The following is a 21473-nucleotide window of genomic DNA, read 5'->3' on the forward strand; positions in this document are numbered from 1 at the left end:
CTCAAGTGACAGCCAGCAGGTCCTGTGCAAGGTCCTGCAGGTGAGGGGATGGGCCAGGACCTGCGTCTGGACACCTCCCTGACACAGGGAGTCTAAGGGCCAGGCTGTCTGGCTCCCACTCGGGGGTGCTCTGTGGGGAGCACGCATTGCCCCGAGGGAAGCGCTCCACGGGGCTTCCCGGCTCCTGGCACAGGGGCTTCCTACCAGAACAGGGCTGAGAGCACCCGGCCCTCCGACGCCTGCTCTCCAAGTCTGGAGAGGCCTGCAGGCAGGTGTGGGTGAGGAGGGCGCTAGCAGCAGCTCACGGGAGCAAGAGGGAAGCCAGCATGCAGGAAGGGGGGGCCTGAGCCTTCACGTCAAGCTCCCAACTCCCCAGCACCGGCCATCTGGCCTCCCCATTGAGAACCAGGGACGACATGGTGGGACCTAAGGGAGCTGGAGGACTTTAACTTACAAAGGAGGGACAGAGATTGCCTTGGACTCTGGGTATTGTCCCCAGGCTCAGAAAGGCACTAGCCCAGGGCCCACCCACAGACGAGGTGATGTGTATGCTTTGGGGTCACCCATGCCAGTGCTTGTCAGCACAGCAGTCAGGACTTCCCTCTGTCACCCGGGTCACACGAGCAGACAGAGATGGCACAGAGGCACGAGGCCTGCGCTCGGCAAACGCCCCCTCAAATGCCCTGGCGCTCCTCTCCTGCCTTACTGCCCTTAGGTAGGGAGGTTCTGTGCACGGCCTACGTCTGCGCACATGGACAGCGGTCCAGGCACCCTGGCCGTCCAACAGCACCCTTCCTTGACAACATGGTAGCATTAGAGGTTTTAGTGAAGAGAAGGCTGTGTGCTTCTTGGTGGCACAGCAGTGCTCAGTGTGCGCCAGGCCAAGCCAACGCCCAGCGCCACAGTGGGAGAGGAGAGCTGTGACTCCAAAAGCAAACCCCAGGCTGCAGAAGCCACAGAGCCATTCCCACGGGGCGGCCAACGCAGCCCCGCAACCTACGGGGCAACGTGGAGACGGCTCTGGTTGGCAGAGGCGCTGCGAGGTCTCCGCGGATCTGGTTCCTGTTGCTACCCAAAAGAGAAGGGCGCGTGTTCAGGCTCAGAGCTGCAGGTGGGAGCCGCAGAGGGGGACTCACCGGGCTGTTGAGGATCATCAGGCACTGGTCGAAGTGGTGGTGCTCCATGATGGAGTGGCAGTACAGCTGGGCCAGCGGGTGCTCTGTCCTGTGGGCGTGGAGAGAGGAGAGGCCGCGTCCTCAGTGTGGCTGAGATCAGCAGACGGCCTCACCCAGCAGCCAAGCCCGCCCGCCCTCCGCCCTCTGGGTGAGCAGCCACCTCTGGGAGCAGGCAGACCGCCCCGAGGCAGGAGAACCTGCCTGTTCTGAGTGTGAGCAGTGTTGGTGTTTTAGCAGAGTGGACCGGCAGTGTGGGGACAGGAAGGGAGAGCCGCCCCAGGGGTAAGAAAACACCTGTTATACATAAATATCATCGCACACCTTACAGTTTTCCATTTTAAAACTGCATCTGACTTAGACTCTGAACCAATTCACAGGTTAGCTTTGCCTTTGCAGTCACGCTCAGGCGGGGGTCGATGTTCCCAGCACTGATGAAGTGGGATTCAGGGGCCTGTCACTGGACCGAGCTGCCCAGGGGGCTGCCCAGGCTCGGCCCCCTGGAGGGAAGCAGGCGGCTGAGTCAGTTGGTTCCTGGTTCCTGCAGTGCCCGACGTCGCCAGCTCTCTGAGTTGACCCAGTGGTGCCCGGGTTGGGCCGAGAGGCAAGGCAGTGCCCAGTTCAGCAGGCGGGAGCCAGCCAGGCTGCACAGGGCGCACTGCCTGCATCCAGTGCTCGCCTCTGGCCCTGCGCAGCCCCACCACCTCGGCTCCCAGCTGCAGGAAGGGGCCCGTGAGTGCTGGCAGGTGTCCGAGGCCCCTGGCTAGTTGCCACTCCCTGCGGTTCTCTGACCAGCAGGTGATTTGTGGAGGCTTCAGAAGGTGCTCCAGGCCGAAGGACTGTGAGGTGGGAGCGCCAGGCCCAGAGCCCGCCTGCCTCGCCCATGCTCACTCCTGCACCTCGTGCTCAGGAGAGACTGGTCCTCGGCAAGGGGAAAGACGAGCAGGCATGGCCGGAAGGAGAAGGATGCCTGGGCCACCTGGTGAGCTAGGAGGCCCAGGGGGCTTCCAGGAGCCTAAGCCAGGGAGGCTGCAGGACTTGTGCACTCCACCGTCCCAGGCCGTGCCTGCAGGGAAACCAGGCAGAGACCGCTGCAAGACGGGCATCCCAGTACGTGCTCTGGTGACGGAGGTTCAGAACCTGCTTGGGTGGACACACATGGCAGAGAGGGGATCCGAGTGCATCTCCTGCCCTGTATCACTCTGACCAGCGCCTCGGTGCTCCACGTGGCCTCCACGGGCTGCCTGGGCTGGGAAAGGCAGTCAGGGCCCCGACACAGCAAGCTGGAACGTCAGCGGGCATCACTTCGTCAGATGCAGACAGGGTGCTTCCCCTCGGGGACTGGACAGGTGCAGGCGTGCTCGCCTTACATCTGAGAGCACAGCCTCGTGAGCCACAGGAGGGAGGCAGGGCCCAAGCTGCCGGCTCACAGCCATGCTCAGAAAGCCAGGCCTCGTACCCTGCGGCCTCCCACTCCGGCAGACACTGGTGCCCAGGAGGACCTAGAAAACCACGCGGGCCGGGGTCCATTCCCTGAGCTCAGAGCTGTGGCACTCAGCCTGCCGGGCCAGCCACGGGTCCAGCTCTCAGAGCGCTGTCAGGACGTGTGCAGAAACAGGAAGCCTTTGAAACAGCAGGCAGCGAGAGCCCTCGGAAGGCCACCCTGCCCCTCCCCAGGACCACCAGCACTGGCGGCAGAGACACGCTCCTCACTCAGGGCCCAGACCTCTCCCGCCACCTTTCCCGCCATCTGTCCCGCACACCAACGCCCTGGGGTCTGCACGGCCTCCCTTCTCTGCGCCTATTTTAAGCTGGCGTCCATCTGACCCTCCGACCTCCTGGCCCTGGCTGGCAATCCCCATCTCTTCACGTCTTGGATAGACACACCCCGCAGCCTCGGGGCAGCGGGGCCCAGACTGACGGCCGCTGCACCCACCCACCAAGGCACAAGGCAGGTCGTGGACCACACAGATGGCTGAGGGCAGCCCAGGGGACATCCAAGACCCGTGGTGTCAGCCGGCACAGGCCCTGTTCCGAGCAGGCGGCAGCAGCGTTCAGTCCTTCAGAGTCACAGGCCCCCAGTTCCCCAGGGTGGGCTCTCCATGGCGGCTGCTGACCTTGGGGTGTTTGGACTGACTCTTCACTAACACCTGGGTCTCCAGGCTGCCATGACCCAGCCTTGGCAGGGGCCCCTCACACTAGACAGGCTCCAAGGGTGGGCTTGTGACCCCACCTGCACGCTCCTTGGTCCCCTGGAGGCTGTCCAGTCCCAAAGGCAGGGCAGGACGCCAGCCCCTTCCTGCACCTCCATCTCCAGAGCTGGTGGCGCCCTCAGGACTCCTCTCCAATCTGGACGCCAACCCTTGTGGGACTGTGCCTTCCACCTCCCTCTGTGCCACCCACCAAGAGGGCCCGCCCCTGTCTTCATGCAGGTGACAAGTGGTTCAATTTTAACTTGAACACTGGTCCTGGCCCACACTCCCTCCTCCAACAGTGGACTGGACCTCACTGGTCCTGGCCGACACTCCCTCCTCCAACGGTGGAGCTGGACCTCACTGGTCCTGGCCGACACTCCCTCCTCCAACGGTGGAGCTGGACCTCACTGGTCCTGGCCGACACTCCCTCCTCCAACGGTGGAGCTGGACCTCACTGGTCCTGGCCGACACTCCCTCCTCCAACGGTGGAGCTGGACCTCACTGGTCCTGGCCGACACTCCCTCCTCCAACGGTGGAGCTGGACCTCACTGGTCCTGGCCGACACTCCCTCCTCCAACGGTGGAGCTGGACCTCACTGGTCCTGGCCGACACTCCCTCCTCCAACGGTGGAGCTGGACCTCACTGGTCCTGGCCGACACTCCCTCCTCCAACGGTGGAGCTGGACCTCACTGGTCCTGGCCGACACTCCCTCCTCCAACGGTGGAGCTGGACCTCACTGGTCCTGGCCGACACTCCCTCCTCCAACGGTGGAGCTGGACCTCACTGGTCCTGGCCGACACTCCCTCCTCCAACGGTGGAGCTGGACCTCACTGGTCCTGGCCGACACTCCCTCCTCCAACGGTGGAGCTGGACCTCACTGGTCCTGGCCGACACTCCCTCCTCCAACGGTGGAGCTGGACCTCACTGGTCCTGGCCGACACTCCCTCCTCCAACGGTGGAGCTGGACCTCACTGGTCCTGGCCGACACTCCCTCCTCCAACGGTGGAGCTGGACCTCACTGGTCCTGGCCGACACTCCCTCCTCCAACGGTGGAGCTGGACCTCACTGGTCCTGGCCGACACTCCCTCCTCCAACGGTGGAGCTGGACCTCACTGGTCCTGGCCGACACTCCCTCCTCCAACGGTGGAGCTGGACCTCACTGGTCCTGGCCGACACTCCCTCCTCCAACGGTGGAGCTGGACCTCACTGGTCCTGGCCGACACTCCCTCCTCCAACGGTGGAGCTGGACCTCACTGGTCCTGGCCGACACTCCCTCCTCCAACGGTGGAGCTGGACCTCACTGGTCCTGGCCGACACTCCCTCCTCCAACGGTGGAGCTGGACCTCACTGGTCCTGGCCGACACTCCCTCCTCCAACGGTGGAGCTGGACCTCACTGGTCCTGGCCGACACTCCCTCCTCCAACGGTGGAGCTGGACCTCACTGGTCCTGGCCGACACTCCCTCCTCCAACGGTGGAGCTGGACCTCACTGGTCCTGGCCGACACTCCCTCCTCCAACGGTGGAGCTGGACCTCACTGGTCCTGGCCGACACTCCCTCCTCCAACGGTGGAGCTGGACCTCACTGGTCCTGGCCGACACTCCCTCCTCCAACGGTGGAGCTGGACCTCACTGGTCCTGGCCGACACTCCCTCCTCCAACGGTGGAGCTGGACCTCACTGGTCCTGGCCGACACTCCCTCCTCCAACGGTGGAGCTGGACCTCACTGGTCCTGGCCGACACTCCCTCCTCCAACGGTGGAGCTGGACCTCACTGGTCCTGGCCGACACTCCCTCCTCCAACGGTGGAGCTGGACCTCACTGGTCCTGGCCCACACTCCCTCCTCCAGCGGTGGAGCTGGACCTCACTGGTCCTGGCCGACACTCCCTCCTCCAGAAGTGGAGGTGGCCTCACTGGCAGGTGCAGTCTCCCTCTCCAGCACCCAACGGTCCCTGTGTTACACAGGCAGGACTCACTCAACGCTGTCTGTACTGGTCATCACCATTTCTTGGACCATGGCCTAAAGACGGGATCCACACCTACGTCTGCAGCCCTTCTTCCAGGGGAAGTGCCACACTCTACAGCCCCATGTCATTTCCTCCCCTCCAAAGCCGAATCCCGTCAACACAGCAAGATGGTCTTCCAGTCCTACTGCGGGCGTTTCTCTCTGAAACCCAAGGGCCACGCTGTGCTTTCTCTTGTGGAGTCTGCCCCTCCCCCCTGGGTCCCCCACGGCCTGCTCTTACAGTGATGATCCCACCTCCACCCGAGACCCCGCTTTCCTCATCCACCCGTGCCGTGGGAGAAGCAGGCATGAGCAGTGACTCTGTCCCCGTGTTCACGGGCGCCTGCGAGACCCCGCACAGCTGACCTCTTGGCCGCGGATGGTGAGCCACAGTGTCAGACAGAGACCTGGGGCAGCTGCCTGGGAGGCCTCTCCTATCTCAGAGAGCCTTCCTGAGGGGTGGCTCCAGCGACTGGGTCCTGTCGGCCGGGAGCTCCTGCTGCCCCTCTGCGCCTCTGTGCCTCTGGCGCTCTGACTTTCTCTACTGAGGAGTTGGGACGTTCAGTGGGGTCTGCCCAAGGTACACCCCTCGGAAGACAGGGCTCTCTATGGGAATGTTTAGGGTGCTTTTCTCCCTGGAGCCCCCGTGAGGAAGACCCAGCTTTAAGTATTGCCCGTTTGCTTAGAAGGAAAGAGAAAACCCTGGAAAATTCTTAGCTGCTTCTTTGAAAAACCACAGGAAGAGATGAAAGTCTCTGAAACTCTAACTTTTTTAAGAAAGCTATCATTTGGCCCAAGTCTGATCTGAGCAACATTCAGCATCCTACGACTTTTTCCCAGGATTTTTTGTTGTTGTTAAGAGAGAGGATGATGCTCCTCCAGATGTTTATCTGGTAATTATTTTTATATAAACAAAGAAAAAATAGTTGAGTGTATTTTCCTCACTGTCAGGCAGAGCAGCAGGGCATCATCTCTGTGCCAACAGCCCCGTGACGAGAAGACCCTGGGCTCTGCAGCGGGGTGGGTCCATCACAGCTCGTGCCCACTGGTCTTTAGGTCAGGCTGCCGAGACGTCACCTGTGGCTTGACTATGCTGGGAATCTTTTCTCGTCCGCGTTGTTCCCTTTCATAACTTCTCCTCAAGTCGGAGTGCCGGGGACAAAGGACCTGTCACCCTTCCAGTTCTCCAAAAGGCAGGTTTTCAAGAGGGACCAGCAGCCTGTGACACCAGACCGGAGCCCAGGATCTTTCCCTGCCGAGGGTCAGCACGGGACACGGCTGCACGTCACGCGATTCTTTCCACAGGAAGCTTTCGGGCCACGCAGAGAAAGGCCGAGAGCAGAGCCTTCTCCAGCTGCAGGACGTCTGGTCCCTCAGAACTCCCGAACGCTCACTCCTGTGCCACTGAAGGACACTTGTAGAGAGAGGTTCTGCATCAGGATGTGGACTTTTCAGCCAAGTCGCTATAGGAAAATGACAATGTCACAGAGGCTCCACCGTCTGCTGAGGGGTGATGCCGCCTCTCCATGGGGCCTGCGGCAGGCGCCCCACTCACTTACGGCCTTGAGGTCAGAAGCTCTGGTCCAGGCCGAGGGTCCTCCCTCAGGACCACCAGGGGCAGGTTCCAGTGCCACTCAGCGTCTCTAGCATCTGCTACTGAACTCGCACAGCATGCCCCGGCCTTCCCCTTGGCCTGGGTGCGGTGACGCCACCCTGAGGTGGCTGCATTTTCTCCATCTGCAGCTCCCTGGCCAAGGCCACAGAGGGACTGGGCAGGGGAGTGGACTGGGAACTCAGATCTGGCCCGCGAGGCCTACTTCCCCATAACCGTGCTAGGTGCCTCCCCTGACCCTGACCCACAGAAGCCTTGTCCAGAGCGCGGCAAGGGAAGCACATGTCCACACTGTCCTCTCTGCTCCAGGGGAAGCTGCCCCCGAGCAGCCTGGGCAATTCTCTAGAGATGCTCCGACGCCGGGAGTGCACGCACCGAGGCACAGCTCCCGCCACTGCCAATGAGACACCATCCTCACCGAAGCACCCGAGCCTGAGGCCTGGGGAGCTGGCCAGCCAAGTGCTGTCCTTGGTCGTTCCCCTAAACACAGCCCACGTGCATGGAAGGAGCTCAACTGAGACTCCCACCATCCACTTCTTTCTGTGGCTTTAACTTTAAACACACGCCCCACAAAGGCAGGGAACGCTCCCGTGTGGCCGGGCGGCCGCTCACCGCTGTATGTAGGAGTTGTTCACGCCGCGGTGATCCAGGTCGTGGCTGAGCGCCAGGACCTCCAGGTCGGTCAGCTTGTTCTGAGGGTGTCGGGGAGGAGAGAGGCGGTGAGGGCGCTGGGCTGCTTCACCAGGACCCACTCTGCGGGAAGCAGCGTGCAGGCACCTGCAGCAGGGCACCACAGTGCCCCTCAAACAGGAGCCAAGGAGTCTCAAAAGTAGTGATCAGTCCACATCGAGGAAATATCATTTTGGGGGATTCTGGGGAAGGACCCCAGAGCCAGCCAAGGGCTGAGCCCTGAGCCACACCCCAGCCCCAGGCCACTGACTGCCCACTCTCTGTGTGTTTGGGGAACCCTGTGACAAGCCTTAATCCACTTTCTCTCCTTCAGTTCCCTGCAGACTGTCTCCCTCACCTGTTAGCCGCGGCAGCACTCAGAAATGTGGGCATGGGAACTCCAGCAGACCGCAGAAACCAGACGGCCAGGGAGAAAAACCTGCCTTTCAAGATGTCAAACTGTGTTCCCGAGCCAAACGTGGGTCATTTCTGAGTCTGCCTTATGGCCTCGGGGCTTCCAGATGCGAGTTGGATATGGCGCAGGCCCTCCTGCGGAATCGCTCAGTGCTACGGAACAGGTTTCCAAGCACACACCAAGACCGCTGCTTCTGAGCACCCTCTGCTTAAGTGTATCCTATGTCTCATGAACGTTTGCCCCGGCAGGGAAACGCTATCCAGCATCTGCACAGCCTCTAGGTCGGCGGTCACTTCTACGCCCGTGCTGGGCCAGCGCTCCACCACCGCTGCGGCCCAGCCTCTCCTGCTTTCAGATCTAGCCGTGTGAACCCCTGAAAGCTGAGACAGACAACAGCTGTGGACTTCATTAAAGAGCAGAGTGAGGAGTCTGAACTAATGGAGGCCTGGAATGGATGCAGGACCCGGAGGACGACTGCTGATCCCTGCTGGGATAGGATCTCAACAGAGATGGGGTGAGATGGGGCCTGGGAAGAGCGATCGCCGGCACTGCGTCTGCACGTCTCCCTCCAGTCCCTGGTCAGTGTCGAAGGAAGCAGACCTTTCTACAGGTAGCCCTCGGAATCATCTCAGTGCTCCAGAGGAGGCAGTGGAGAGCCCGGGGTCCCCAAGAGGCCCACTAGCCGTGGGCGGCTTCTGGGGGGGCGCTGCTCTGTCTGGGGCGGAGGGGAGCACGGAAGGTGGGACTTTCTCACCCCTCCAGCGCTGCCTGCCACAGGCGATGATTGCTTTCCTACAAGCATTCTGGATAACCAGAGGTTTCCTAAGGGTCTGCGTGGCCGCTCGTACTGTCTGTGACAGTGAGCCACGAGGCGTTTTGCTATCCCAGGCTTTCCAACAAACGCGCCCTCTCCAAGTGGCAGGTAGCTAATTCCAGTCCCCACTAGTGCACATTAAAAGGACTTGGAAGACCCTGCCGTCCCTCTCCCGGGCACTGGCTCTGGGCGGCTCCATGCGCACCTGGATCTTGCCGGCTCTCAGGGCAGCGAACATGCACTGGGCAGTGTTGAAGGCGTGCCTCCAGTTGTGGTAGGCCACCTGCCTTCGGTAGTTCTTCTTCACACTCAGGACCCACCTGCACAGCACCTGTGGAGACAGCACAGGAGTGACCACAGCCCAGCACCGCACGCTGCGGCACAGGCACTGCAGAAGGCTCAGTCCAGCCTCGGCAATGAGGGGCAGGCCCCATGCCCGACCCTGTGCACGAGGAAGCTCCTGGCCAGGGCCTGCTGGGGCAGTTCCAGCCGGAGCCCAGGAACCACCAGGCTATCCAAGTTAGACATCAGATGCAAAACGCTGCGGACGGAGAAAGGCACCCTTGGCACGGCTGCACTGGCTGGCTCGTCTTGGTTGTTAGTGCACCGCAGTGTGTGTGACAGTGGGGTGCATTCTGACACATTCACACGTGCACAGGACAAACTCTGCTCATTTCCCAGGTCCCCAGTACTTCCCCTCCCCTCCCCTTCCCCGCCCCCAGATCTCTTCCTCTCTGGCCCTCCTTCTGTGATTTCAGGTATCTCTCCATTACAGAGGGACTTAAAGTGGAGTCCTGGGATCCGTTCACAGTGTACACAGCCCAGTGCGGTCAGCTCCATTCTGCAGCCCCGCTGTCCTTCCCCTCCTCTCTCCCCCAATCCCCTTCGTCTATTGCTCTCCCTTCTATTTTCATGATATTTCCCTTTTTAAAATTTCTTAGTTTCCTGTGACTTCTGTATATGAGAGAAATCACCCAATCCTGGGCTTTCTAGTCTGGCCTCTTTCACTTACATGATGTTTATCAGGTCCATCCACTCACCAGTGAGAGATCACTTCATTCTTCCTTACAACGGAGTAAAACTCCACTGTGAATATGCACATTTCCTTTATCCATTCCTCTGTTGATGGACACCTGGCCCAGTTACACCACTTGGCTCTGTGACTGTGCTGCTATAAACATCAGTATGCCCACATCACTGTAGTATGCTGACTTTAGATCTTCTAGATAAAGACCTTCCTTTAAGGAATCTCCACACTGCTTTCCAAAGTGGCTGTATTAATTTGCAGTCCCACCAACGATGGATGAGTGTACCTTTTCCCCACAACCCTGCCGGTGTTTATTACTGTTTGCAGTCTTGCAGGAGTGAGATGAACTCTCAGAAGTTCTGGTTTGCATTTCCATGATTGCTAGGGATGTTAAACATTCTTCACACACTTGTTGGCCATTGGAACTCCTTCTTCTGAGAAATGCTGGCTCAGTTCATTTGCCTGTCGATTGCGTGGGCTCTCCATATTTTTGGTGTTAAGCTTTTTGAGTTCTTTGTGTATTTTGGATATTAACTCCTGTTGAAAGAGTAGCTGACAAAGATCTTCTCCATTCCATAGGCTCTCTCCTCGGGCTCATTTCCTTCACTGTGCAGAAGATTTTTAATCTGATGCCACCCCTATTTATTAATTCTTGGTGTTATTTCTTGAGTTTTAGGAGTCTTATTAAGGAAGTTGACCTGTGCTTTCTTATGACAATCAGAAATTTTCTGGTCTAATTCCTAGGGTTTTGATCCACGTTGAGTTGACTTTTCTGCAGGGTGAGATGGGGATCTAGTTCCATCCCTCTGCATATGGATTTCCGGTTTGCCCAGCACCTTTTGTTAAACAGGCTGTCTTTTCTCCAGTGCATGTTTTTGGCGACTGTCGAGTGTCAGACGGCTCTAAGTCGGTGGCGTGTCTCGCGTCTTCTCTCCACTGGTCCCCTGTGGTACAGCCCGAGGCCTGTGCTGCTCTTCTTGCTCAGCCTGCTTTGGCTACTCTGGTTCGCTTATCCTTCCAAATGAATTTTAGGACTGTTTTTTCTACTTCTGTGAAGAATGTCACTGGTATTTTGACCGGGATGCACTAAATCTGTAGATTGCTTGCTAAGATATCCCGCCCTGTGTCATCAATTACGGGAGCCTGAGAAGCCACACCTGTAGGGATTCTCCCTCGGAGAGCAGGCTCTTCCTGGGCTCATGTGCTGCACATCTGCAAAGGTCATAGGTGCCAGGCCTTGGGGTGGGGTGGGGCGGGGCAACTGCATGTCCAGCTCCAAGTCCTAACACACACTGATGAGATCTCTGACCTTTCAAACTACGCATACGTCTCGGGCAAAGTTACTGCTTAGCTACCAAGAACCAGGCTTTTGAAGATTGTATATGCAAAATAAAGCTCTGGGTCCACAGGAAAACAACAGCAGCAAAAGTAGCTTAAAGATGGAGAAAGAAGCTCATCTCTGAGCAAGTGCCACAGTCTGGGTTCATGAGCACTGAACACACTCCCAGAGCCTGGGCTGAGCCTGTTATTCTGGGTTTAGTTGGCGTCAGAGCATGAGACTGGTGCTCCATAGCAGGAGGGAAGACCGGTGGGTCTACGGACCACAGTCCGGATCTCCTGGGCCCCAAGAGCAGGTACAGCCCATGACTGGCCTGTGGGGTCCGGCTCCCTGCCCCCAGTGACGTGGGGTCTGGCTCTTCACCCCCTGCCAGTGATGTGGGGTCCGGCTCTGCCCCCATGAAGTAACGTGGGGTCCGGCTCTACCCCCGCATCATTCAATTCTTGACTTTCTAGTCTGGCCTCTTTCACTTAGCATGATGTTTTCCAGGTCCGATTCCCCCCCGACAGTGACGTGGGGTCCGGCTCCTCCCCACAGTGACGTGGGGTCCGGCTCTCCCCCGACAGAGTCACAGGTGTGGTTCACTTGGAGAAGGACGGGCTCACACCTCCAGCTATAGACCTGACGCAGGACCCTGGCTGTGTCTGCCCACCTTCCTCTCTGGCCATGGGCCCCAAGAGCAGGCACAGCCCCCAGCTGGCCTGTCCCAGGCATGGGTGGACACGTCCATAGCAGACTGACAGAGTAAGGCTTCTCTCCAGGGAGGACAGTGGTACCCGAGACAGGGTGTCCAACTGTGAGTGACTTGCAGGCCGAGTTATTCCCATATGGGCCTTCTGTCCACACTAGTTCTCGGGCACTGGACAGAGCACTGCAAGGCCAACAATTCCTGGGTATCTCCAAATGGGAATGAGAAGGTCCTGACTCGAGTCTTCTGGGAGGCCAGAGTGAGGGGGGTCAACCAGCTCTCGGCCTCACCCACAGGTGACCTGTGGGCACGGTTGGCCTCCCGTCAGTGCCTGGACCCTTGCTGCAGACAAGGACACTCACGATTGTCCTCCTTCATATACTGGCAGTATGTCAGCCATCACCTTGCACAGCCCTGGCTCGGACCTCCTGGGGACGAGAGCCCAGCTCCTCTGGACGGCTCCCAGGCCCCTCACCCCGCTCCTTACCCTGCTCGCACCCCACCTGTCCACTACCCAGCCTTCTGTATCCAGCTCCAACATCTAGAACACTCCCTTGACTGCAGCCTGGAGCTGGACAGTGATCAGTGCGTCCTGTGGGTCTTTAGATGGACAATGGCTTTTCTTTTCACACAAGGAAACCCCATGCCTTGGGAGGCCGGGCAGCGGGAGACTGAGGCCAGCCTGGGCGAGCCGGCAAGAGCACGCCTCAGAGGCAACACGGCCTCTGGGAACCCAGCGGTCCTTCGTCCAGGCTGGCGCCCAGCGCTGCTCCCTGGCCGATGCCCCACCTCATGCTTTATCTGGAAGCGCTGCACGAGGCGGAGGTCCGTGAACATCCGGACCGTGCACAGGGCCGTCTCCAGGTCTGACAGCTCGAAGTCACTGAAGCGGAAGTCTGCGATCTTGAGGGTCTGGGCAGATGGCACCACGGCAGCCTGGGGCGAGAGGAGACAGAGAAAAAGCTGTTGCCTGAAGCGGCAGCAGACCACGAAGCCTTCTCCCGTCGCTCTAGGGAGCCAGTTCACTGTGATCGTTCGCTCTCTTGTTTTTAACGTGGCTCTAGTCTGGATTAGGAAATGTCCCTCAAAGCCCATAGGTCAGTGACACTACATAAAAGCCAATTGCTCTACATGCTGTCTGACTGACAAGGAGCTCCATATCAGGCTGCCCACCAGCTGCCAAGGCCGGCGTCCAGCACGCCGGCACTTCAGCAGTGGCCACTGGGAATTCCGGTCATCCTGGCACCGTGGTCGAGGGGTTTGACTCTCACCCACGTGTGTCCACCTGCAAAGTCAGCAGGCTGGAGTGGACGGAGGTCCCACCTTCCCTGAGGCTCCCCAACCTTCACCTCTGCCCCAGCTCTCTGTGCCTCTCTCTACCTCCTCACCGTGGGGCCGATGCCGCACCATGAGTTATGGGGGTCTCACTGGGGCCTTCCTGGGTAGGACCAGCTCTGCCCCTGATTCTCCTGCACTGAGGTAGGTGGGTGGGTGCAGCCTTTGCCACCACCCCTGCCCAGAGGGGACCCTACCCGCTGTATGGCGTGGAGGAGGGTGGGCTGCAGAGTGCAGCGTCCCTTCTCTCTTCAGAAGGCTGCAAATGAAAAACAACCACTATCAGGCAGCAAAGGCAGGAGCAGGCAGAGGGATGGGATGCACACTGCCCATCACCGCGGTCACGTGCGACATGCTTTCCCTTCACCAGCTTCACATGAGAGTGTCACTTCAGACCTTAAGAGGGACACACACCGAATATACAAACTCAGATAAGGAGTTTGTGATTTTAAAAATCATAAAAAGAAGAACAATCATAATTTCTAAAATCTGAGAAAACAAAGAGAGATTAAGAGTAGATTAAGAGACACCCAAACTGGTTCACACTTAGGCATATTGCTCCAAACACGGTACCCACACGTCAACAGAAGTCATGCACAAGGACCCACATGTGAACTGGAGCCACAAACAGCCATGAACAGGACTCGGCACCTGGAACCCAGACCTGGTTCACACCTAGGACACAGTGTAGCTCCATACACACACCCCACAGGAGAACTGGACCATGCACAGCCATACACAGGGCTCAGGACCTGGAACCCAGACCTGGTTCACACCTAGGCCACAGCATATCTCCATACACAGACCCCACAGGAGAACTGGACCATGCACAGCCATGCACAGGGCTCAGGACCTGGAACCCAGACCTGGTTCACACCTAGGCCACAGCATATCTCCATACACAGACCCCACAGGAGAACTGGACCATGCACAGCCATGCACAGGGCTCAGGACCTGGAACCCAGACCTGGTTCACACCTAGGCCACAGCATATCTCCATACACAGACCCCACAGGAGAACTGGACCATGCACAGCCATGCACAGGGCTCAGGACCTGGAACCCAGACCTGGTTCACACCTAGGCCACAGCATATCTCCATACACAGACCCCACAGGAGAACTGGACCATGCACAGCCATGCACAGGGCTCAGGACCTGGAACCCAGACCTGGTTCACACCTAGGCCACAGCATATCTCCATACACAGACCCCACAGGAGAACTGGACCATGCACAGCCATGCACAGGGCTCAGGACCTGGAACCCAGACCTGGTTCACACCTAGGCCACAGCATATCTCCATACACAGACCCCACAGGAGAACTGGACCATGCACAGCCATGCACAGGGCTCAGGACCTGGAACCCAGACCTGGTTCACACCTAGGCCACAGCATATCTCCATACACAGACCCCACAGGAGAACTGGACCATGCACAGCCATGCACAGGGCTCAGGACCTGGAACCCAGACCTGGTTCACACCTAGGCCACAGCATATCTCCATACACAGACCCCACAGGAGAACTGGACCATGCACAGCCATGCACAGGGCTCAGGACCTGGAACCCAGACCTGGTTCACACCTAGGCCACAGCATATCTCCATACACAGACCCCACAGGAGAACTGGACCATGCACAGCCATGCACAGGGCTCAGGACCTGGAACCCAGACCTGGTTCACACCTAGGCCACAGCATATCTCCATACACAGACCCCACAGGAGAACTGGACCATGCACAGCCATGCACAGGGCTCAGGACCTGGAACCCAGACCTGGTTCACACCTAGGCCACAGCATATCTCCATACACAGACCCCACAGGAGAACTGGACCATGCACAGCCATGCACAGGGCTCAGGACCTGGAACCCAGACCTGGTTCACACCTAGGCCACAGCATATCTCCATACACAGACCCCACAGGAGAACTGGACCATGCACAGCCATGCACAGGGCTCAGGACCTGGAACCCAGACCTGGTTCACACCTAGGCCACAGCATATCTCCATACACAGACCCCACAGGAGAACTGGACCATGCACAGCCATGCACAGGGCTCAGGACCTGGAACCCAGACCTGGTTCACACCTAGACCACAGCATATCTCCATACACAGACCCCACAGGAGAACTGGACCATGCACAGCCATGCACAGGGCTCAGGACCTGGAACCCAGACCTGGTTCACACCTAGGACACAGCATATCTCCATACACGGACCCCACAGGAGAACTGGACCATGCACAGCCATACACAGGGCTCAGGACCTGGAACCCAAACCTGGTTCACACCTGGGCCACAGTGCAGCTCCGTACATGGACCTACCTGAGTACAGGACCATGCACAGCCATACACAGTGCCCAGGAAGGGCTCAAAGCTGCCTCTGAACCTCCTGAAGGAAGTCATCTGCTCCTAACACCACCACTAATGGCTAAGGTGAGCATGCCCATCGAAGCAGGAGCAGCCACGCGAGCTCTGGACCCTTGCAGCTGAGTCGGAAGGAGCCAGGCACTGTCACTGACTTCCAAGATGAGCCCATCAGGTGACTGGCAGTGATAGAGGTGCTATAGGTGCAGGTCCTCGTAAGTCACCTGCTCAAACCTTCTTGGTGTAGCCTAGCTCCCCAGAGAGGGTTTTCTGAAAGCAGGGGACAAAGCTCCTGACCTGCCCACCAGCACTGACTCAGCCACTGCCCTGGACCACCCTGGTCCACCTCGACACTGTCACCAGCAGCTATTGGGAACTCAGATCATGATGAACCGGTGCCACCTGCCTGGAAGGTGGAGGTCAGAAGGCAGACCTCTCTGGACTCCTGCCTCCAGTCCCGCTTGTCCTCTTCTCGCTCTCGGGCACAGCAGGCCTCTCAGGACCCCAGGTCCGTCTCCCTCTGGACACACCTCTAGTGGCTGCAGAGACCCCAGTGAAGTTGTGGCCTGAAGCACAAGTGCCCCTCCAGGAGGATCCCAGGCCTGGCTTGCCTTGACCGATTCCCCTACTGCCTCTCCAACCAGGGCCATCACAGAGAAGGCAGGCCCTGGTCAGCCCACGCTGCCCGAAGGCTGGACAACAAGTAAGATTTTGTTTCATCCCAGCGTCCTAACTAATTAACTCTCTCGTAACCAAAGAAGCCAGCGGGGTTCCTCCTGTGACCTCAAGCGCTGGGCCTAAGGATCTTTCCAAGGCCCATCAGAATGCTGGGCTTGGAGTACTGCTTCCCTACACCCACCTCTAAGCCAAGAGAAGGTGTTCGAAAGACTCAGGCACAGCAAGGAAAATCCTGTCAACTAAGTCCCTCACCCTAACTTGAGAACTTTCTGTACACAGGCATAAATATGCAGTATATCTCAGCACATTGTTTGATTCTCCTGAGAATAAATTTCCAAAAATAAAAGTGAAGGAAACTTGAGGGCCTTTCAATTGCTTTTGGGTTTTAAAGTGAGACCAATGATGTCATGGAGACAGCAATTTTGGCAATTGATGTGGGGGGCAGACACCTGTGAGGTCGGGCTGCAGAGGAGTTTCACGCAGGGAGTGACAGCCGAGTGGAAGCCAGTTGCTGAATTTCAATGGGTTTCAATGAATTGCTTGCCCTGCAAGTGCTGTGACCCTGAGGTCCCCGCTGCAGCTGCCAGAAGCCACCTTCCCAATGGAACAACAGATGGCTTGGAACAACACACAATACAGCAATTTCCAGCTATTCCAGAGTATTTTCTCTCTTGCTAAAATTATAAACATAATTGAGAAAATGGTTTTCAGATTCTTTTGAAAGACAGTCCTACTTTCGAAGTGAAAGGCAGAGTTTGGTATGCTGGGGGCTCACTTTTTTAACGTTATCTTTATAAATTCCTCCACTTGCTGGTTCTTATTTATCTGGACACGGCGGCAGAGTGACTTGGCCTCCCTAGTTCTGCTAACCAGTAGCCTGGGACCAGCACCCTGCTGTGTCCTCCCAAGGGGCAGTCCCAGCCCACGGCCCACACTGGAGGAGGAGGAGGCAAGCAGCCTAGCCAGCTGGGCACTGCCAGTGGGCAGTGACCTCCAGACCACATGCCTTGCAAGCAGGGGAAAACTGCCCACTAAGTCCCATGCTAATAGGGCACCCACAATACAGGGCCAGTGCCACCCAGAACCAGGCCCAAGATGCCCTCCTTCCAGAGAAGTCAGCTGAGCCTCTGGTACTGCCCCTGGCCACTCGCTCCCACTCACGGGGTGCCCAACCTGCAAGTGCACTGCCTCCTGCCTGCCAACGCGGGGTGCTGTGCCAGTGGGCCGCAGTCCCCGCTCTCCCTCACGCAGTGTGGCCTAGCGCCAGTCTCCTGCTCCCCTCGCTCCAGGGGCCCTCACAGCCCAGCTGTGCATTACCAAGAGAAGCCGGGCAGAAGGCCCAGCCCGTGGTGATGCTGCTCACTGGCCATTCCTCGGCAGCTCGTCACACCTCTCTGTCATGTGCACGGACTTAACATCGGGGGCTGAGTGGGCAGACTTCCAGGTCCCCACCAAGGCCATGCCGAGTCGGGCAGAGCACAGGGCGTGCCCCGAGGGTGTCCGTGCTCATCTCCCCCTGGGCTCAGCGCACTGGCCTGTGTGGATCAGTTTCCCACACAGCAGGCCCAGCCGCGGGGTCAGAAGCAGAAGCCACACGGCAGACTGTGAAAGCCTCGTGTCACTGAGCCTATCAGATGAAGGCCCCACAACAAGACGGAGCTGGGCCTTGGCCTAAGCAGGATGGAAGACTGAAGCCATGGCTGGAAGCCCAGAGTCACGAGTGCCACCAAGCCAGCCGTCCTATGGCTGCGCTGAGATCGGTGACTCTGCCCGGGAGAAAGCAGAGCTGAGGAAGGTCCAGCGGGTGCCCAGTCGGCTCAGCTCAGGGTCAGAGTCCAGGACCTGCGCGGGCAGCTGTCCCGGGAGGAGCACGTGGGCACCAGGGTGCGCTGCAGTCAGGGCCTGGGAAAGGAGGAAGGGCTTACCGCCAGGGCCTGCAGCTCCCTGGTCTCCTCCTCAGCCGCCGAGGCATGATAGGACAGGACCTGCAGGGAGGAGGGGCGGCGTCAGGCAGGCAGGAGACGCGCAGGACAATTGTCAGCTGACCTGCTGGACCTCTCGGGAGGTGACCTGGCCCCTGGGAGCAGCAGGCCCAGCGGAGAACCACAGCTGGGGTTCTGAGGCTCCCCTCGGGAGACAGGAAGCTGAACTGGGCAAACACTGACTGCAGTTATTTTTGCTTCTGTACAGAAATTAAGGGAAAAAGATTGCATAAGCTGACACGTTGAAGCTGAATTTGGGAGGAACAGGTCTTGGAGTGGAAGAGCAGAATTCACAGGGCAAGGCCGCACGGAGACTGCAGGGTCCCTGCAGCTCACACAGCACACCCAGGGGACAGGGCTAGCACAGCAACCCAGACATGGCGCCCAGACGCTCCTGAGGGCCTCAGCCAGAGGGAGAATGAGGGCCTGGAGCTGGCTCTCGCCCACCCCCTCAGTGTCCCCTGGGACAGTGACAGCCAGGCTCACTCCTTCCTACTGACCGCAAGACCCCTAGCTCCTTTTCCACCAAGGGACTGATTTTACTTAAAACATCTATCAGAGTTTTTAAAGTGACGACGTGGAGGTTCTGTTCTGAGGAGGCCACGTCCCCAGCCCCCAGCCACGTGCGGGATCCGAGTGTGGAGGGCGGGGCCCACAGTCTACCCGGGGACCGACACTCCTCTTTCCCCCGACTTCCTTCCCTCATTTGAATGCTCAAGCGTGCTTTGGAGTTTTGCTGTTTGGGTTTTTAAATACTGCTTTTGTGCATATCCCCACGGAGGGATGGGGCTCAGCTCTGGGCAGGGGGCAGGCCATGGTGGCAGACCCGGTGTTGACGGCCATATCCCGAGAGAGCTCTGCAGAAAAGCCAGGGTGTCCCAGCAGAAGCAGCCACAGGACCTCGCAGGGTCCTGGAAAGCTCTGCGTGGGTCTCCCTGGCTTCCACGGAGGCCGAGGACCGGTGTGGAGCGGCGGCTTGTGCTCTGGCCCACCTCCAACGTGACCATCTGCTGGGCCATGGCCCGCTCCACCGCCTCGTACATCTGCGTGTTCTGGATGCCCAAGCCACAGAAGATGACAAAGGCCTCGAGGAACTGCTCGTCGCTGCGGCTGAAAGGCCTGGCCTCGCCCGTGCTCTCGTCCCTCTTGTTGACGAGCTGGCAAACCCCTGTGAGAACGAGAGGGAAGCTGCCGTCAGGTCCGGGCCGACGCCGCACCTGCAGGCGTGCTCTGCTGTTCTCCTGGCCAGTCTGCATCCCCCCCCCACCGCAGCTCGGAAAGCAGGCCAGACCTGTCCATGAGGGCAGCCCAAGCTGTCCCGACACACTGCTGCTGCGATCAAGAGTCCCGGAGGACGCTTCTCCTCCAGCTCAGTGTGGAATTACATCAGTCGAGTCCCCCAAGACGATCTGTCCTTTAGAAACTAATTGGATCTTTGAGCACTTGCCAAGGGACGATCCGATGCAGCCTGGAATTCTGGGTCACACAGACAGCCCTCCTCACCCAGACCTGGAGTTGGACGCAACAGCACTCAGAAAGGGTGAGGAAAAGAGCAGCCTCACACAGCACCCAGAGGGCCCGGGATGCCCCGGAGCACCCGGGAGAGGCAGGTTTGCAGACCCCTCGGATTCCACGGATAAAGCCATGATGTACTTAGAAGGGCAGATCTGGCCGGACCTTCCAAGTCCTGACCCTCCTGGAAAGCCAAGCCTGGGGGAATGGAAGCCTGCGTCAACGTCAGGACAGTGTCCCCTGAGCCGACCGTGGGGACCTGAGCTGGGTGTCTCCAGGAGACACGGCTGCCGCTGCCTGGGCTTGGGTAAAGCACATCGCTAGATCCTCCTCACTCTGTGTCTGGGTGTAGGATAAGACCTCTAGCTGGGAGCGGTAGTACACGCCTGTGATCCCAGAGGCTCTGGAGGCTGAGGCAGGAGCATCAGAAGTTCAAAGCCAGCCTTAGCAATTTAGGGAGACCCTCAGCAATTTAGAAGACCCTGTCTCTAAATAATATATAAAAAGGGCTGGGATATAGCTCAATGGTCAGGTGCTCCTGGGTTTAATGTCTTGTACCAAACCAAACCAAACAAAAAAACAAAACAAAAACCTCTACCGGTTTCCACCAGACAGGCACCGTGGGAAGTACTGAGGATACCCATCTCCGTGTTTCAAACGCGTGCTTTCTCTGCACTGAAATACTTTTGAAGTTATCTTACAATCAGTAGCTCCTCATATTTTACTGAAATCATTTTTTTCCATTCATGGAGATAAATAAAATGTCTGTCAACGCATGGTCTCTTGTGAGCAATGAGGTGTGTTCTGCTGCCTCAGCAGCACAAGCACACACTCCGGGCGGGGTCTGCACCTCCACCCTCTCCTCCCATCAGTCCTGCCCTGTCTGCTGACAGGTAACAGTCACTTGGTGTGACGTCGACAACGCCGGGGGAAGAGCCGATAGGGTAAGCCTGGTCCACCAACTCTGATTCCCGTCGGTCTCCCGGATGGCCTGTTGTGGATGTCGATCAATACCTCACAGGGACAGGTACTGACCTCGCTGTGAATCTAACCTGGGAGAGTCAGCATCTTAGAGATGAGGTCACTGCACTCGAACTCGGTGCTCCTGCTGCCGATGGCACGTCTGTGCGCCTGCCCAGGTTGCTCCCGAGGCTTTGTCAGGGGGAAGCTTTGCAGTACTGTTGTCCGACAAGCTGGTCTGCCTGTGTCCTCCCTGTTCATCCTCCACAGCCGACAACCGACCCTGGCTCTTGCCAGGACTTGCGAGCGGCTCCCTGTCACTTCCCACCCACGTCACTGCAGAGCTGCGGGGCCTCCTTCAGGTCCCTCTGGGCTTCATGCCTCCTTCCGTGGGATCTCCTTGGGCCACACTGTCAGACTTCCCAGCAGCTTAGCCTGGAACAGCCTTGAGCATGGCTTCGTCAGTGGCCTTCGAGGGATCCCTTAGGGTCCTCAGTGTGCCCAGGTTGTCTGGAGCCTCACTCTGTCCCCGACAGAGCTCCTGCCGCCCCTCCCCCATCCTCCAGCTGCCCCTCCCCCATGTCCTCCCGCACCCCTCCCCACCCCTCCCCCATGTCCTTCCAACAGCCCTCCCCCATGTCCTTCAATGTCCTTCTTCAGCCCCGCCCCTATGTCCTTCCACGTCCTTCCCCGTCCTTCCACCCCC

The 21473-nt window shown here is 58.6% G+C and overlaps 1 protein-coding gene and 1 long non-coding RNA gene across 7 annotated transcripts in view; one reads left to right on the forward strand and one right to left on the reverse strand.

Moving 5' to 3' along the window:
- The window catches only part of Pde5a (phosphodiesterase 5A), an 89699-nt gene that overhangs the window by 15470 nt on the left and 52756 nt on the right, over window positions 1-21473 (reverse strand). For 4 of the 5 annotated variants that reach the window (XM_015507288.2, XM_048813927.1, XM_048813926.1 and 1 more), the window contains 6 exons: window positions 19288-19463; window positions 18239-18298; window positions 12723-12869; window positions 9085-9210; window positions 7594-7673; window positions 1137-1224 (listed from right to left, as the gene is read on the reverse strand). In XM_015507288.2, coding sequence (XP_015362774.1) covers window positions 1137-1224; window positions 7594-7673; window positions 9085-9210; window positions 12723-12869; window positions 18239-18298; window positions 19288-19463 — 677 coding nt within the window. Of the gene's footprint in view, window positions 1-1136; window positions 1225-7593; window positions 7674-7704; window positions 7759-9084; window positions 9211-12722; window positions 12870-18238; window positions 18299-19287; window positions 19464-21473 lie in introns of those variants that run through there. The other variant, XM_048813929.1, reaches the window with a different exon arrangement.
- The window catches only part of LOC125619933, a 17972-nt gene continuing 9617 nt past the window's right edge, over window positions 13119-21473 (forward strand). The window contains exon 1 of one of the 2 annotated variants that reach the window (XR_007351495.1): window positions 13119-16338. This is a non-coding gene — a long non-coding RNA (uncharacterized LOC125619933). Of the gene's footprint in view, window positions 16339-16788; window positions 16800-21473 lie in introns of those variants that run through there. The other variant, XR_007351496.1, reaches the window with a different exon arrangement.

The sequence above is a fragment of the Marmota marmota genome, unplaced genomic scaffold (assembly GCF_001458135.2).
Source record: "Marmota marmota marmota unplaced genomic scaffold, marMar, whole genome shotgun sequence".
NCBI lineage: Eukaryota > Metazoa > Chordata > Mammalia > Rodentia > Sciuridae > Marmota > Marmota marmota.